The 16,723-nt window shown below is 36.1% G+C and overlaps 2 protein-coding genes across 3 annotated transcripts in view; both read left to right on the top strand.

Annotated features, from left to right (window-relative positions):
* The window catches only part of LOC109093089 (protein mono-ADP-ribosyltransferase PARP15), a 619,635-nt gene extending 616,908 nt beyond the window's left edge, over nucleotides 1–2,727 (top strand). The window contains exon 9 of the transcript XR_006155067.1: nucleotides 2,490–2,727. The gene's annotated coding sequence lies outside the window, so the exon portion shown is untranslated. The remainder of the gene's footprint in view (nucleotides 1–2,489) is intronic.
* A 7,512-nt stretch (nucleotides 2,728–10,239) lies between these two features.
* On the top strand, nucleotides 10,240–11,951 carry LOC109063216 (permeability factor 2-like). 2 transcript variants are annotated; one of them, XR_006155070.1, is made up of 5 exons: nucleotides 10,240–10,398; nucleotides 10,506–10,635; nucleotides 11,331–11,399; nucleotides 11,565–11,657; nucleotides 11,690–11,951. XR_006155070.1 is itself a non-coding variant. In XM_019080303.2 (4 exons), exons 1-4 carry the CDS (start codon nucleotides 10,329–10,331, stop codon nucleotides 11,596–11,598), a joined length of 303 nt encoding a protein of 100 aa, XP_018935848.2. In that variant the 5' UTR covers nucleotides 10,240–10,328; the 3' UTR covers nucleotides 11,599–11,951. The 2 variants fall into 2 exon arrangements, 1 of the variants encoding a protein (XP_018935848.2); XM_019080303.2 differs by having other exon boundaries at nucleotides 11,565–11,951.
* Nucleotides 11,952–16,723: the final 4,772 nt, after the last annotated feature.

Here is a 16,723-nt window from a genome sequence, read left to right as displayed (position 1 = left end):
GTCTTCCCAGCCTGGTGCAGGTCTACAATTTTGTTTCTGGTGTGCTTTGACACCTCCTTGGTCTTGGCCATAGTGGAGTTTGGAGTGTGACTGTTTGAGGTTGTGGACAGGTGACTTTTATACTGATAACAAGTTCAAACAGGTGCCATTAATACAGGTAACAAGTAGAGGACAGAGAGCCTCTTAAAGAGAGTTGTTACAGGTCTGTTGAGAGCCAGAAATCTTGCTTGTTTGTATGTGACCAAATACTTATTTTCCACCATAAATTGCAAATAAATTCATTTAAAATCCTACAATGTGATTTTCTGGTTTGTCTTTTCTCATTTTGTCTCTCATAGTTGAAGTGTACCTATGATGAAAATTACAGGCCTCTCTCATCTTTTTAAGTGGGAGAACTTGCACATTCGGTGGCTGACTAAATACCTTTTTGCCCCACTGTATATATATATATATATATATATATATATATATATATATATATATAAATTTATGTATGTATATGTGACTCAACAATAGCAACAATACATTGTATGGGTCTAAATTATTGATTTTTCTTTTATGGCAAAAATCATTAGGATAAAAATTATAGATATTTTGAAGATATTTTGTAAATTTCCTACTGTAAATATATTAGAACGTAATTTTTGATTAGTAAAATGCATTTCTAAGAACTTCATCTGGACAACTTTAAAGGCGATTTTCTCAATATTTCGATTTTTTTGCACCCTCAGATTCCAGATTTTCAAATAGTTGTATCTCAGCCAAATATTGTCCAAATATTGATATATTGAATATCTTTCAGATGATGTATAAATCTCAATTTCAAAAAATTTACCCTTATGGTCCAGGGTTACACACGCATATAGAAACACACGCACACACACACACACACACACACACACACACACACACACACACACACACACACACATATACACTGCACCTGTATATGCTTTTATAGCTTTTTGATGAATAATGAATAATAAAAACTTAAAATCATGAAATCATATTTTATTTCATGATTATCTATTTCCTTTAATTGCAAAGCCTAACTTTTTTTTCTCCCAAACTCTAAGGTAAGAGACAAGGACCAGTCCATCCTCTTCAATCAAGTCACGTGGTGCATTCTGGGATCACGGGGCATTTGGCAGAAGATACCAATAGACATGAATTATAAGCTTGAGAAAAAAGATGTGGAAGATGGAATTGTGGATGCGCAGGGTGTGAAATGGACTGTGAATCTGAGAAAGATGGAGGTCATAGCATGTCATTCAGGAGAGGTGACCGCTCTCAAACGACTGGAGAACCTTTCGGGTGAGGAACCACTTTCACAGTGTATGACAATATATGACTCTGATTATGTTAAAAATATATTTGATACTGTGTCAGATAAAAAAAAAAATCTTTGTGCAGTTGAAATCCTCTGATCTATAATATAAATTGATACATAATAATCCAACTAAATCAGAACCCTCACTATTTGGCGTTTTAGATTTCTCTTTGCCAATCTACTGGGACAACATGAGTCAAGGTGACTCCTTACAGGTGATAGACCGCTCAGATCAGTCATCCACGGAGTACCAGACTCTGAAGGCAGACTTCAAGAAGACTGTCACAAAAACAGTGCTCAAGGTTTGACACCTGACTCCATCTTTACATGCGTTACATGACCACCCTGAAGGACATAAAAAACAATTCTAAAGAATTACATTATGTCTTAATTTATATCTAGTTGTACTTTAGGATTAGATTTAGTCTACAACAAGGTTTTAGGTTTAATTAAGGGCCAGATTAAACTAACATCACTTATTGATAAATTTTGTTTTGCTTTAGCCTTTTAAAAAGTGTTGATCTAATTACTGTACCAGGTTTTCATTATGGCAGTATAGTCTTTATAGTTTGCTCCTGTGAAGAATGACAGATATGAATTTGAAGTCCATCAAATATATTTGTATATGGCTGTTTGAATGCAAATGTATTTCAACAGATCCAGCGCATCCAGAACATGAATCTTCGGCGGTTATACGAGGGGCGTAAAAAAGAGCTGGAGAGCAAAAATGGTTCTGTGGAGCAGCAGACGAAAGATCCTATATCACGGCACATCAGAGGACATCCTGCTCATCCATCATGGCATTCAAACTTTAATCGCAATTTTGCAGGGCAAAATGGTAACTGCTTTCTTTTTTTTTTAATTAAGGTTGATTAAATTAATAGCCCACCCAAAAATGTTAATTCTGTAAAAAAAAAATGTTCATCTGACTCTGTCTCCTGAAGGCGCACAATAGCTGTGGGGGTAACAAACCTAACAGCAAGTGATGACACAATTGTGATTTTTGGGTGAACAGTCACTTTTATTCCATTGGATGAACTTCTTTTTTATAGTTTAACAGTCTAGTAAACAGATTCCCAGCCACCATCAACCACTGATGTCTCGTTAATTGTTGAGTTTGCAAACTAATTGATACTGATAACTTCTTTACCACTCTCAGCCACCTACTTTGGACATGGGACGTACTTCGCTGTGAACGCCAGCTACTCTGCCCAACATAAGTATGCAGTTCCTGCAGCAGACGGGACTCAGCTCATGTTTGTGGCTCGTGTGCTAACGGGTTACCACACTCAGGGTCAGGCGGACATGAAGACGCCCCCTGTTCGTGTGGCACCTGACCTCTATGACAGTGTGGTGGATAATTTGCAGAATCCCTCCATGTTTGTGGTTTTCCACGACTGCCACACACAACCACACCACATCAAAACAAACAAATAAAAACAATAAAATTAAATAAATAATTATATTCAGAGGGTTTGAGTTAGTTACTACACACCTTTTTTTGCTTTATGTTACAATTAACTAGTGCTCAGCAGATGTGAGTGTATTAGTGATGTATATAATTCAGATTATGCAACTTAATGATAGCAAATAAAAATGAATGGTTTTCAGAAAATCTTGAAAATTCACAAGAACGTATGAGCAAATAATGTGCAATATTAACTGACAAAGCTGCTGTAGATTATGGAACAGTATCATATGAAATACTCCTGTGAGTCGCACATAGTTATAGTCTGACGGAGAAAGATTTGTTTGTCGCTTGTGCAAACCACAGAAGTGACATGCAACTATGATATTTAGCTTCAGGGCAATCAATCATCACTCCAGGATAAAAGCAGGGCTCTTTAAAATGTGATTTGGCTGTATTCCAACTATTCCTTGTCAGTTCCCATGTCTGCTTCAGGCTCCATGAAGAAACCTTTTGACATCGTTTTGGATGAAATGTAGGAGTTAGTGCAAGTTCCCGACAAAGCAATGCAATAATTACAATCATTAGCCGGGAGTACTTCTGGCAAACGTATGAATCCATGAAAACTGTCTATATTGTAAAAACATTTGTTCTTTTCTTATATTATTTGACTTAATTTTTACGTTATCTGAAAATAATTTAATCATCTTTTAATAGATTAAGTATGTTTATTAGGTATACTTTAATAATGACAAATTTACAAATAGAATCTTAAAATCTCCCACTGACTTGACATTGTCAAAATGTTTGCAATTTGAAATCCACCAAACAGACGTTGTTGTTTGCTAATGAATTGTGATTGGTTTTTGGTTTCCTGTCGTTATCGCAAGCACCTTAAGTGCCTTATACAAACATGTACTACAACAATAAAACAATAAAAAGATATTTAACGAGAATGACTGAATGGGTTGAGGTGTTCAAGGAAGTAGTTGAAACCAATTACGAAAAATTCAAAACTTTTATCCATCTGAACTTGTGCACACATGGTTTCAGAAGTTTAATTTTCTGTTTTATTCCTCACACAAAGCTATGTTGAAATAGAGTACTGACTTTGACTGATGTGGTGGATTATAGATTAGACTTGAAAACTGCAAAAATGCATAAAACATTGCACACATTATCAAGATCAAAATGAAAAAACTTTAATTAATTATTGAATTATTGATTAATGTGGGTAAGGAAACAATGTTACTACTGTGTTAAAACCTATTCATGACGTAGTAGAACAGCATTTTATCTCATATTTCCTCCGCACTCACATGCCCCTACACCTCAACAAAAATCACCAAGTCCTACACTTGACAAACCTTTAAAAATTCAACTCCACCAACAAATCAGAGCAAGTGAAAAAAGTCTAGAAAACAACAAACAAAACAAATCAACAAAAATGTTTCAGTTTTAAATACAATGAAACCACTAACTAAACATATGACTACATTGTGTGGTCTCCCAAAGGCTTTATTTCTGTTTACACATTTGACTACATTGCAATTATTAACTTATTAGATGTGGTGTGTGTGTGGTCTCCCAAAGGCTTTATTTCAGTGACGTGCATAGACATTTTGAGGGGCAGGGGCTCAAGTGGAAAAAAGGGCACTTCTCATATTTATTTCAATTTATTTCTAAACAAAACGTTAAATATATTAACACAACTCGGACTTACCATATTTTATTTTAATTCCCTCACACTCACCCAATTGTTTCAAGCCATGTTGTTTTCAGTCATTTTTCACAGATGTCTACAAATTACTCAGTTCACAGTGTTGTAATATTACATTATCTTGCACACACACACACAACACACACACACACACACGCACCCACAAGACACGCACAAACTGATGGTGACAAGAACTTTGTTTCACATTTGAGGTAGGGTGGTAAAATCTATCAGCATACAATAACTACGAATAAATGTATACGTTTTCTTAGATGAGGAAGCCGGCAATCAAAATTTATAAAGTTATTTTTTTTAAGCCAGAACACTTCATGTGCTGTTCAATTTTGAGATTTTTGGTCTATTTTGCTTCCATGTCTTCTTTGTAAGGGACATTTCCAAAAAATTCACAATTCAAGGGACAAAATAGACCCTTGATGTAAGTTAATAACTAATAAATGGGGAAGTTTACCCTATTCATCTGCAATGCCTTGTGTCAAATGTCTACAAATAGCGCATATACTTAACGCCTGATTGCATTATCAATGTGGCGATTCTGATGGACGTAATTAATTTTACTGTCTTCAGCTGTCGTTTCTCCATTAATTAGCCTGTATGCCCATGATATATGTCTTAGCTAATCTTTGGCTAACTATTACATGGTAGCTGAGTCATGGATGTTAGCAAGACATTTTTTTTTAACTATCATTTGCCTTAGTCCTTTGTTCAATCACCACTCACCTCCACCCAAGCAAACACAACTGGACCAGGGAGGGAGGGTTCACTTCTGCGGCTCTCTGTCGGTCTGTGATGTGCCGATCAATGTGTGCTACCCACTGCTGTGTTCTGCACGGAGACACGGAGGGGAGAAAGGAAATCGTGGTGACAAGAACTTTGTTTCACATTTGAGGGAGGGTTGGTAAAATCTATCAGCATACAATATACTAATAGAATGGATAGTTATTAGATGAGGAGCCGGAGATCAAAATTATAAAGTTATTTTTTAAGGCAGGACACTTCATGTGCTGTTCAATTTTGAGATTTTGGTCTATTTTGCTTCCATGTCTTCTTTGGAAAGGACATTTCCAAAATTCACAATTCAAGGGAAAAGACTCTTGATGTAAGTTAATAACTAATAACTGGGGAAGTTTACCCTATTCATCTGCAATGCCTTGTGTCAAATGTATACAAATAGCGCATTATACTTAACGCCTGATGTGCATATCAATGTGGCGATTCTGATGACGTAATTAATTTTACTGTATTCAGCTGTCGTTTCTCCATTAAGTTAGCCTGTATGCCCATGATATATTGTCTTAGCTAAACTTTTGGCTAACTTATTACATGGTAGCTGAGTCATGGATGTTAGCAAGACATTTTTTTAACTATATTTTGCCTTAGTCTGTTGTTCATCACCACTCACCTCCACACCCAAGACAAACACAACTGGGACAGGGAGGGAGGTTCACTTCTGCGGCTCTCTGTCTGTCTGTGATGTGCCGATCAATGTGTGCTACACTGCTGTGCTGCACGGAGACACGGAGGGGGAGAAAGGAATCGGAACTCAACAGAGCTCAACATTTCCCGCCCCGTGACCAGATATTTAGTTTTCTTTATTTGTTTGAACAAGAAAGCTGTGTGCAAACAGAAACACACACATATATACATATATTAATTTATTTAAAAAAAAAAAAAAACTCCCCAGAAAAAAGGGCACTTTCTCTCGAGGAAGAAAAAAGGCAGGTGCTCAAGCGCCCTTTGATGTCTATGTGTGCACGTGCCTGCTTTATTTTATATGAACATATTCATTTCGTTGCAGAATGAAAATGAATCTTAGGCAATATTGTTTTTATGTAGGCTACAGTATGTATAGAAAATGGAACATATTTATATTTCATTACTAGTAATTATTTTCTCCTTCCTCCTAGTATAATGCAATCATTTACAAAACTGGTCCTTGTGTTGTCACTGATGTAATAATAATAATAATAATGCATTTTATTTATAGGCGCCTTTCTTGACACTCAAGGTCACCGTAAATCAACAAGACAAAAACGATAAAGACAATAAGATACGATACAATTAAAAACACAGTGCAGTTGTGATCAAAGGGAGTAAGCTATGCTGAACAGATGTGGGTAACACTTTAGAATGAGGTTCCATTAGTTAATGTTTGTTAACTACTTTAGTTAACATGAACTAAGCAATAACAATCCTTCTACAGCATTTATTAAACTTAGTTAATGTCAATTTCAACATTTACTAATGCATTATTCAAATCAAAAGTTGTGCTTGTTAACATTAGTTAATGCACTGTGAATTAGCATGAACTAACAATGAATAACTATATTTTCATTAACTAACATTAACAAAGATTAATAAATACGGTAATAAATGTATTGTTCATTGTTTGTTAATGTTAATTAATACATTAACTAACATTAACTAATGGAACCTTATTCTAAAGTGTTACCCAGATGTGTTTTGAGTTTGGATTTAAAATGTGGGAGAGAGCCAACATTACGAAGATCAGAAGGGATTGAATTCTAAAGTAACAAGGGGGAGAGGGGGAACAGTGAGATGAATGGAAGAAGAGGATCTGAGTGTGCGAGCAGGAGTGGCAATATGGAGAAGGTCAAGAAGATATGGAGGTGCAAAATTATGAATGGCTTTAAAAGTGAGGAGAAGTAATTTCTAGTTAACACAGTAAGTAATGGGGAGCCAATGAAGCTGTTGTAAAGTGGGTTTGATGTTATGGATAGAGGGGGTGCAAGTGATAATACGGGTGCATAATTTTGAACCAGTTGTAACTTGTGGAGGGTTTTATGCGGGAGGCCAAACAAAAGGGAATTACAATAGTCTAAACGAGAGGTAACTAGACTATGAACGAAAATGGCAGTGGAGTGAAGCGGTTGATGTTATGAAGGTGAAAGTAAGCAGACCGGGTAACATTATTAACATGGGAGGTGAAAGAGAGGGTGCTATCGAAGATGAAAGTAGTTTTGTTTTATTGCTGTTTAATTTGAGGAAGTTTAGAGTGAACCAGGATTTTATGTCAAAGAAGGAAATTGGTGAGAGAGGATGGTGGGAGATTGGAGTTGGGTTTGGTAGAAAGGTAGAGCTGGGTGTCATCTGCGTATCAATAGAAATGAACCTGATATTTGCGAAAGATAACTGAGAGGAAGAAGGTAGATGATAAACAGCAGGGGTGCCAGGACAGAGCCCTGAGGCACACCTGTGGTGAGGTAAATGCTTTTAACTGAATGAACTGAGTGTGGCCAGAGAGGTATGAGTGAAACCATTTGAGGGATGTGTGAGTGATACCAATAGAAGAAATTCTGTCCAGAAGAATAGTATGTGAAATTGTGTCAAAAGCCACAATCAAGCAAAAGAAAAATGGATAGTAAACCAGAATAAGCCACTAGAAGGAGGTCATTAGTGATTTTAAGGAGTGCTGTTTCTGTGCTGTGGAGCGGACGGAAACCAGACTGGAATTGTTCATATAAATTATTAAAGGAAAGATGGGTATGGAGTAGAGCAGCAACTATTTTTTTTTTAAGAATTTTGGAGATGAATGGAAGATTTGAAATAGGACAAACATTATTAAGATTGTTGGGAAGAAAAAAAGAACAATTCCAGTGGCAAGGGAAGAGTGAAGGATATCTGTGATGAAAGGGAGCAGAGAGGAGAGGGTAGCCTATTCTAAAGTGTTACCCTTTTAACAACTTGAACCCCATTATGAAAGCAGTTTCAAAGATTTGGGAATTAGTATCAGTTATATAAATAGATACAATTTTTGTTTCAATAAAAAAACATCATTTAAAAACTGTTTCATGTTTAGGTTGTCTTTCTGTTATGTAAGAAGACAATAAAAAAGTTATGATATTTACCAAGTACTCAGAATTGGTGCTCTGCATTTAACCCATCTAAGTGCACACACACAGCGAGTAGGGAACACGCACACCTGGAGCAGTGGGCAGCCATTTTGCTCCAGCGTCCAAGTCCAGGGAGCAATTGGGGGTTCAGTGCCTTGCTCAAGGGCACTTCAGCCATGGGTACTGGGGGTAGAAGAGAGCACTGTTCATTCACTCCCCCCACCTACAACTGCTGCCAGCACTGAGACTCAAACCTGCAGCATTCAGGTTACAAGTCTGACTCTCTAATCATTAGGCCAGAGCTGCCCCGAAGGGATCTAAGCCACAATTCAGTACAATGCAAGAATGAACAAACATCATTCACTTTATAATTTATTGTATATTTGTGAACAACTTAAGTGACTGGAGTTTGCATTTTTATTATTTTGAAGGGTGAAATCATGGATTTTTTTGGTTGATTTAGAAAACCCTTGGAAATAATACAAAGGAAAACTGAGCTGTTGGTTTGTTTAGAATTGAACCAGGATCCAACTTCCCGCAGTTTCTTCCTGGTTTTGAGCTTGACTAAGTGCTTCAGAATGTCATCTATTGTTTTTGGTAATAGATGTCATGCTTTCTTATATTTCATTTCTAAAGAAATGTCACAGCAAAGTTAATGACATTTGCCTTTGACTTTTTTTGAACTACTGATACTATTTTAAAGAGTCATCAGAGATTTCACTACTTCTGTGTTGCTGCAATGGTTCTCTTAAAAGGAACTACAAGATGACATGCAATAAACTTCTGCTTAACTGCCACTTTCCTAACTGCTGCAACAAACCAATCACCTGAAAATGTAATCTGAATATACTAAACACATTTTCTTCCTGGGTTAAGTTGAAAGCATGTGAATTTGGGTTTCTAGTATGCTCAGCGCTGGTGCCTTTCTTTCTTCATTATAGAACAGAATGAAATTGCATCAATCAGAATGATATATATTTTATGTTTTACTGTTCAAGTTTTATACATTTGCAAATGCATAATTATAAAAGTATCCCTCAGGAACATGTAATACTGCTTGAGCTGTAGTAATGATATTTCTATTAACCCTATGAATCCTGACATATGCAATATTTTTTTTTAATGGGACAGTTTGCCTTTATTTATATAGCGGCTTTATACAATACAGATTGTGTCAATGCAGCTTTACAGTGTTGAACAGGAAAAACATGTGCTGATAATGCAAGAGAACACAAAATAATCCATTTTATCCAGAGGCTCAAAAAAAATGCAATTTTTTGCAGATGCTGATATTTATATGGACAAAAAGTAAGATGAAATTCTGATATCAAGAAAATAAAAAAATTCATATCTTTCTAACAATATATTTGAAACTTACATAAAATTATATAAATATCAGTTGTCAGACTATATCTCCCATTAATATGTTGTAGTAAGATGATATTTAAATGCTTATTATTTTTAACAAATCTCTGTAATTTCAACTACATTATGTAATTTAAGATGGATCATAAAAAATTATGTATGATAATTAATTAAACCTAAGCTGCAGTTCAGTAATTGTTCAAGTTATATAGAAGGAATGTAGTAACTTGTGCAACATGTTTGATTGTGCTGATAATTTAGAAGCTTTAGAAATGTGCATATGTTTGTTACAATAAGCGTTTTTAGGTAAAGAAAATCTTTTATAGCCTCAAGATCCTTTGTTAAGTTTTTTTTGCATATCAGTTGACATTTGCCAGCACCACTTGTATTGTTTCTAAATTCCTTTACCAAGTGAAATTTCAAAAGAAAAATAGCCAGTTGAAGAGAGAGAGTTCCTTGGAAGAGAAGAATATTGAGAAATCGTAATTGCGCAATAAACTCTGGCATGTTGTGTGGGAGTGTGAGTCTTTAAAAGCGAGAGTGCAGGCCACTGTTAGACACACAACTGAGTGACTACAGCAGACAGTCTCTTGATAACTTCACTGGCATTGCTCTGCACAATACTGACTCAGAATGATGAAGTTAAGCACATCTGCCTTCATGCTTCTGATCTGCACAGCTGCACTGCTGTCCACAACAGAGGGTAAGCAGATTAACTTTTATTCATCATGCTTTCTGATTTTTGATTTATTTTATTCATTTTGATGAATCTTTTGAGCTAATCTCACAGCAACTCTCTCTGTGTTACAGGTAGTAGTAAACCCATGCATCTACGCTGTGAGTGTATTCAAACATATTCAGGGCCAGCAATCCCTTTTAAAAGAATCCAGTCATTGAAGGTGACTCCTGCTGGACCAAAATGCAAATATGAGGAGATCATGTGAGTGTGAAACTTACCAAACCAGCACTTCAAATACAGACACATAACATGCACTACCAATCAAAACCTTCTTTATTATTGCTTCTTCAAAAAAGTTAGAAATCCCTGGGTTTTTCATACTAAAACTAAATATGTGTAACTATTAAAAATGACAGACAAAAGTATTGAAACTTGTCTCATGGTGCATCCTGGTATACTTTTAAACATAATTTCAGGAGTTCATTTGTGTGGTGAACACTTTCTTTCACCAAATTCAATGAATTTTTCAGATTAAGATTCAGACAAAGCTCTTTAAGATCATGAGAGTGTGCAAACATTCGATGCTTCATGGATGGTTCACCTAATGAATGAAATTTGGTCGTAATTCACTCACCTCCAGCCTGTTTGATTTTCATCTAAATAAATAAATAAAATAAAAGTCTTACTTTGAACATTTTCCTTGGCAGTTGTAATCACCATTGAGTTTTAATGTTTGGAAAAGATGGGCTTAGACAATTCTGCTAAGTAACTTATTATATGTTCCTCAGAAGAAAGTAAGTCACAAAAATTTAGCAACTAAATGATGACTGAATGTCTATTTTTGGGCAAATGGTTCAGTTATATATTGAAGTCAAAATGTGACTCGTGTATCAGTTTATGCAATATTAAAGAGTCATTCTATCAATTTTAAAGAATTACACATTTATTTATTACAGTGCCACAATGAAGAAAGGAGAGATGTGTCTCAATCCTGCAAAAGACTGGGTGATTTCTCTCAAAGAAAAGTAAGTTATTGCCTGTGGTGACTCTAATTATCCTTCTTAAAATTATTCATTAGCAGGATTTTAATTCACTTATATTAATAATAATAATTAATGCATTTAAATTCGGAAAATGAGGCACTTTGGTGCATCCTTCAGACACTAACATGTGTCTCTTCGTGTTTGCAGATTTAACCAGAAGAACGTCACGAGCCGTCCGTGAATGAATATCACCGTTCAAAGAGCAACTGAAGAAACTGGTTCAACTATTACTAATGTAATATAGAATATAGTTCAACTATTACTAATGTAATATAGAATATAGTTCAACTGTTACTAATGTAAAATAGAATTTTTTTAGTTTGTCATCTCTGACTGAAAAATGAAGTACTGAATGTGAAAATATGTTTTTACTACCGCCTGTTTTATTAAAGATTAACTTTACTGTAACCTTGCCTGACCTTCTTTATATTTTATTAAATTATATTTATTTATATTGTGTCACTGAATTATATGTTCAAATAGTTTTGCATTGGTTTTGAATGAAGACTTGTAATAAAAAACTGTCATAATGAATATTTTAGTTGGTCTTTATTGTGCTTTTTCATCCTACACTTCACAAAACATTGCAAAATTACAGTATCATTTTCTGAGCTGTTTACAATGAAATGAAGTCAAAGTGCAACTGATGGTTTACAGCCAGCTCACAGTTTACCTGTGTCTGTGATTGTTCTGGACTGCTCGAGGCTAAGACTAGTAAATGTGTGTGTGTGTGTGTGTGTGTGTGTGTTTGTGTGTGTGTGTGTGTGTGTGTGTGTGTGTGTGTGTGTGTGTGTGTGTGTGTGTGTGTGTGTGTGTGTTGTGTGTTGTGTGTTGTAAATCAGCGTGTGACAAACACGATTAATGTTATACTGCACATCTCCTTGAAATCAGCCACCCTGCAGTTAACATGCTTGTGTAGTAGGCCTACCAAATCAAAATAGAAAATTCTACTAACTTAATCTTTGAATCTGTAAATGATCTCAAATTTTGAGTTCTGCTTACTTTTACTGTGTGCATTCTCACATCAGAAACATTTATTTTTCTAATGAATTATAACATTGTACAAACAGTATAGCTGTTGTTAATATATGCACACGTGGTCAGAATTGTTGGTACCCTTGATAAATATGATCAAAGAAGGCTGTGAAAATAAACCTGCATTATTAAAGTGCCCCTATTATGGGTAATGAAAGGTTCATATTTTGGTTTTGGGAGTCCCCAACAACAAGTTGACATGCATGCAATGTCAAAAAACACTTTCATTGTCTTAAAATATGCATTTATTTTTTCCTTTTTTGCTCAATGACTCCCAAACAATTTGTTTAACGATTCATTTTTCCAAACTCCTCCTTTACGTGATGCTTAATTGGAGTGATTTGTCTGATGACCAGTCTGTCGTGATTGGTCTACTGCGTGCAGCGCAGGTCAATAACAGAACGCCCATCACCATTACTGAGCCCACAGCTCGGCGGTAAACACCCAAACAGCCATTTTATATGTGTTAGCCCAATGCAGAAACGTATTGATGAAGCATGAATCCTTTTATTTAAAAATCTAACTTTGCATTGGAGAATAAGAATTTAAAATGGGGGAAATATCATTATGAAATAAATATTTTATCTAATACACACTGGACACAATTTACGGTACCCTTTTTATTCATTATTTTTTTAAACCTCCATTTGCCAAAATAGTATAGGAGTTTTCTCCTCTAATGCCTGATGAGGTTAGAGAACACCTGACAAGAGATCAGAGAGCATTCCTTCATCCAGAATCACTCCAGACCCTTCAGATTCACAGCTCCATGATGGTGCTTCTCCTCTTCAGTTCACCACACTCATTTTCTATAGGGTTCAGGTCAGAGGACTGCATGGCCATAGCAGAAGCTTGGTTTTGTGCCCAGTGACCCATTTTTGTGTTGTTTTTGATTATTGTCCAGTTGGAAGATCCAAACATGGCCCATTATAAGATTTCTAACAGAGTCAGTCACTTTTTGATTTTTTTTATCTGTTGGTATTTGATAGAATCAATGATGCCATGTGTCTGAACAAGATGTCCAGAAGAAATATAGGCCCACAGCATTAAAAATACAGCAGTATATTATATTGGACACATGGGTACTTTTTATACCTGTGTTCACCAAACCCATCTTGAGGGTTTGCTGCTAAAAAGCTTATTTTTTAGTTACATCTGACCATAGAAGCCAGTCCCGTTTGAAGTTCCAGTCATGTCTGATAACTGAATATGCTGGGGATTGTTTTCTGGTGAAAGCATTTTCTTGAAGCCCTCCCAAACAACATGTGGTGATGTAGGTGCTGTTTTTTTTTTTTTTTTTTTTTTTTTTAAGGTTTTCTGAACCCGAAACTCAACCTTTTTCTGCAATTCTCCATCTGTGGTCCTTGGAGAGTCTTTAGCTACTCAAACTCTCCTCCTCACTGTGTATTAGGACGATATAGACACATGTCCTCTTCCAGGCAGATTCATAACATTTTCTGTTGATTGGAAATTCTTAATTATTGCCCTGATTGGTGGAAATGGGAATTTTCACTGCTCTAGCTCTTTTCTTAAAGCCACTTTCTAATTTGTGAAGCTTAATTATCTTTTGATGCACATCAGAAATATATTCTTTGGGTTTTCTCATTGTGATGGATGATTAAGGGAATTTGGGCTGTGTTTTCCCTCCTCTTTATATTTCCGGGAAACAGGAAGCCAGAGCTGGATGATTCCATGTTCATAATCTCCCTGGTGTGCTCAAAATTGTGAATATGAATGGGAATATATTTCAGATATATTTTACTCACAGTAATTTCTAGGGGTACCAGTAATTGTGTCCAACGTGTATTTAAGAAAAATACATTTATTTCATAATGATATTTCCCCCCATTTTAAATTCTTATTCTCCAATGAAACATTGGATTTTTGTGATTTTTAAAATAAAAGATCAAAAGGATTAACAATGCAGATTTATTTTCACAGCCTTCTTTGATCACATTTACCAAGGGTACCGACAATTCTGACCATGTGTGTACGTTATTGTAATATAATTATTACATTATTATAATGCAATCTTTTTTACATTTACAAATTTAAACTAGCAGTTGTGTAAATCAGCGCAGTTCTGCTGATCAGCCCATCTGTTAGAATGAGAGCCTCGAGTCTGTTTGCATTTGACAGTGCTCTGTAAACACCACAGGGTCATCTTGGCAAGTGTTTACATGCAGCTTTTTACATGTTCAGCAGGTTTTTCACCACATTTGCATGTTCTCAGAGTTGGGTAGATTACTCACAAATTGTAAACACATTTTAGATTACTTTTAGATTACTTTTGACTTTATTTCAAGGAATGCTCACACAAAAGTTCCATTCGCAGTTTTATTCTCAGAGTCCAAAAAAACAATCCACATGAGCAAAAACAGGAAACAAAGACTGCAACACAGGAACATAATGCAATACTGATACCACTAAAGACAACATGAACAAGGTATATATAGGGTGAGGCTAATGAGTCAATGATAAACAGCTGGCAGAAATGAACTAATAATGAGTGCATAGGGTTATGGGAAACCCAGTCCAGAACACACAAACAATGACACAAAAACAGTGCCCCTTGGTGGCTAAACTGGGCACTCCAACCCCCCCAAAAAGCGGCTTCCTGATGCTCCATAAAAAGTCAAGAAAGTTCAGGAGGGAGGTGGAACAGAGGTGGACCAAGGGGAGGGATGGCGGTCCAGGTCCATGTAATGGAAGAGGGATTACAGATAGCGACAGAGCAGAGTGCTATGCTGGGGCCAGCAGAGCAGGAGGCAGCAAAGCTGAGGCTGATAACCACCTCAGCGGCGCTATCACGACCAATAGACCTCCTAACAACACTATCATGACTGCAAAGAAAAGCACAAAGAGTTTAATAACAGCCTCAACGGCTGCAACAGGACGGGCAGATAACTCGGCCATGGTCTCCTTGACCAAAACAGGGCAGACAATAAGTTCAGTAGCGGCCTCATAAATTAGAGTAGACTCTGGAGAGGACTCATAATCTGGTGCAGGCTCTGGAGTGAATCTGTAGACTGGAACGAGCTCAAAGGGCTCCTGGACTGGAACAGGCACTGGAGTGGACTCTGAGAATATGGCCTGAAGTGAGTTCTTGAGTGGACTCTGAGGGCCAGTGAACTAGAGCGAATTTAGGAGAGGACTCAAGGCCCCAATATACTTCAAACGAAATAGAAGAACAAACTGATATGACATCATTTCAAACAAAATCAGGCCAAAACTAAGTTAATTTTGAGTTTGTTTCGACAGTTCGAAACAGCTTACCAAAGCGAACTTTCTGGGGGAGTTCGATTTGACCCGTAAACACCTTTGAGCTTCCATTGGTGCATGGTGGTCACACAATCGGTGGGTGTGTTCTGAAACTTTTTTCCCCCGGTTCGTTTCTTATTCAACGGAAGTCAGGCAAGAGAGAACAATATCTCCTAGTCCCTAGCAACATGAATACATTGGAGTGTCGAATAGCTGAGCTGGCACAAATATATCTGCACCTGTACGATCACTTACGGACAAACTTTAAAAATTCAGAGAAATTGCAACAAAGCTTGGTGTCGACGACCCAGAGTTATGCGAAAAGCAATGCAGAGAAACATCCGGGAAAGTTTTCCAAAGCCATGAAAAGAATGAAAGGAAAGAGTAAAGATATAAGGTAGCAAGTACCAAATACATGTGTTTCAAATTAATGTTACACCATACTGCTGCTGTTGCTGTTGTTGTTCTTATAAGAGAATTTAAATTGTATACAATAAATGAAATGCCAAACGAACATACAATAATAAACCTTTGTTTTTAGATTAGATTAGATTAGATTCAACTTTATTGTCATTACATATGTAAGGTACAAGGCAACGAAATGCAGTTAGCATCTAACCAGAAGTGCAATAAGCAGTAAGTACAGGATATACAGTGTCTACAATATGTTACAAATGTACAATAAATAAACAGATAATGCAGTACTATGGACATAATTTACAGATTGTTTAATACTATCAGCATGATATACTTATAGGTGTACTATGAACATACAGATGGATTATGTAATAAGTGTATGTACACTATAAGAAGAAACTATGAACATATGAACATCATTTAGACTAGTGCAATGGACAGTAAAAAAGTGCATAGAAAAAAATATTCCAGTGTGCAAATTGATCAATTCAGTATTCTGGATGAACAGACAGTAGTGCAAGTAATTACAAGTGAACTGTTTTTATCAAAAGTAAATCATGACAGCACATAAAATATAAAAAGGTGTAACAATT

Source organism: Cyprinus carpio, chromosome B7, assembly GCF_018340385.1.
Source record: "Cyprinus carpio isolate SPL01 chromosome B7, ASM1834038v1, whole genome shotgun sequence".
Lineage (NCBI taxonomy): Eukaryota > Metazoa > Chordata > Actinopteri > Cypriniformes > Cyprinidae > Cyprinus > Cyprinus carpio.
Note: the sequence above shows the minus strand (reverse complement) of the source record. Positions and strands in the feature narration are given on the sequence as shown.

Coding starts and splice junctions, on each gene's coding strand:
- LOC109063216 (XM_019080303.2), top strand. CDS start 10,329: ATGATGAAGTTAAGCACATCTGCCTTCATGCTTCTGATCTGCACAGCT. Junction 10,636..11,330: donor TGCAAATATGAGGAGATCAT/GTGAGTGTGAAA, acceptor TATTTATTACAG/TGCCACAATGAAGAAAGGAG. Junction 11,400..11,564: donor GTGATTTCTCTCAAAGAAAA/GTAAGTTATTGC, acceptor TCGTGTTTGCAG/ATTTAACCAGAAGAACGTCA.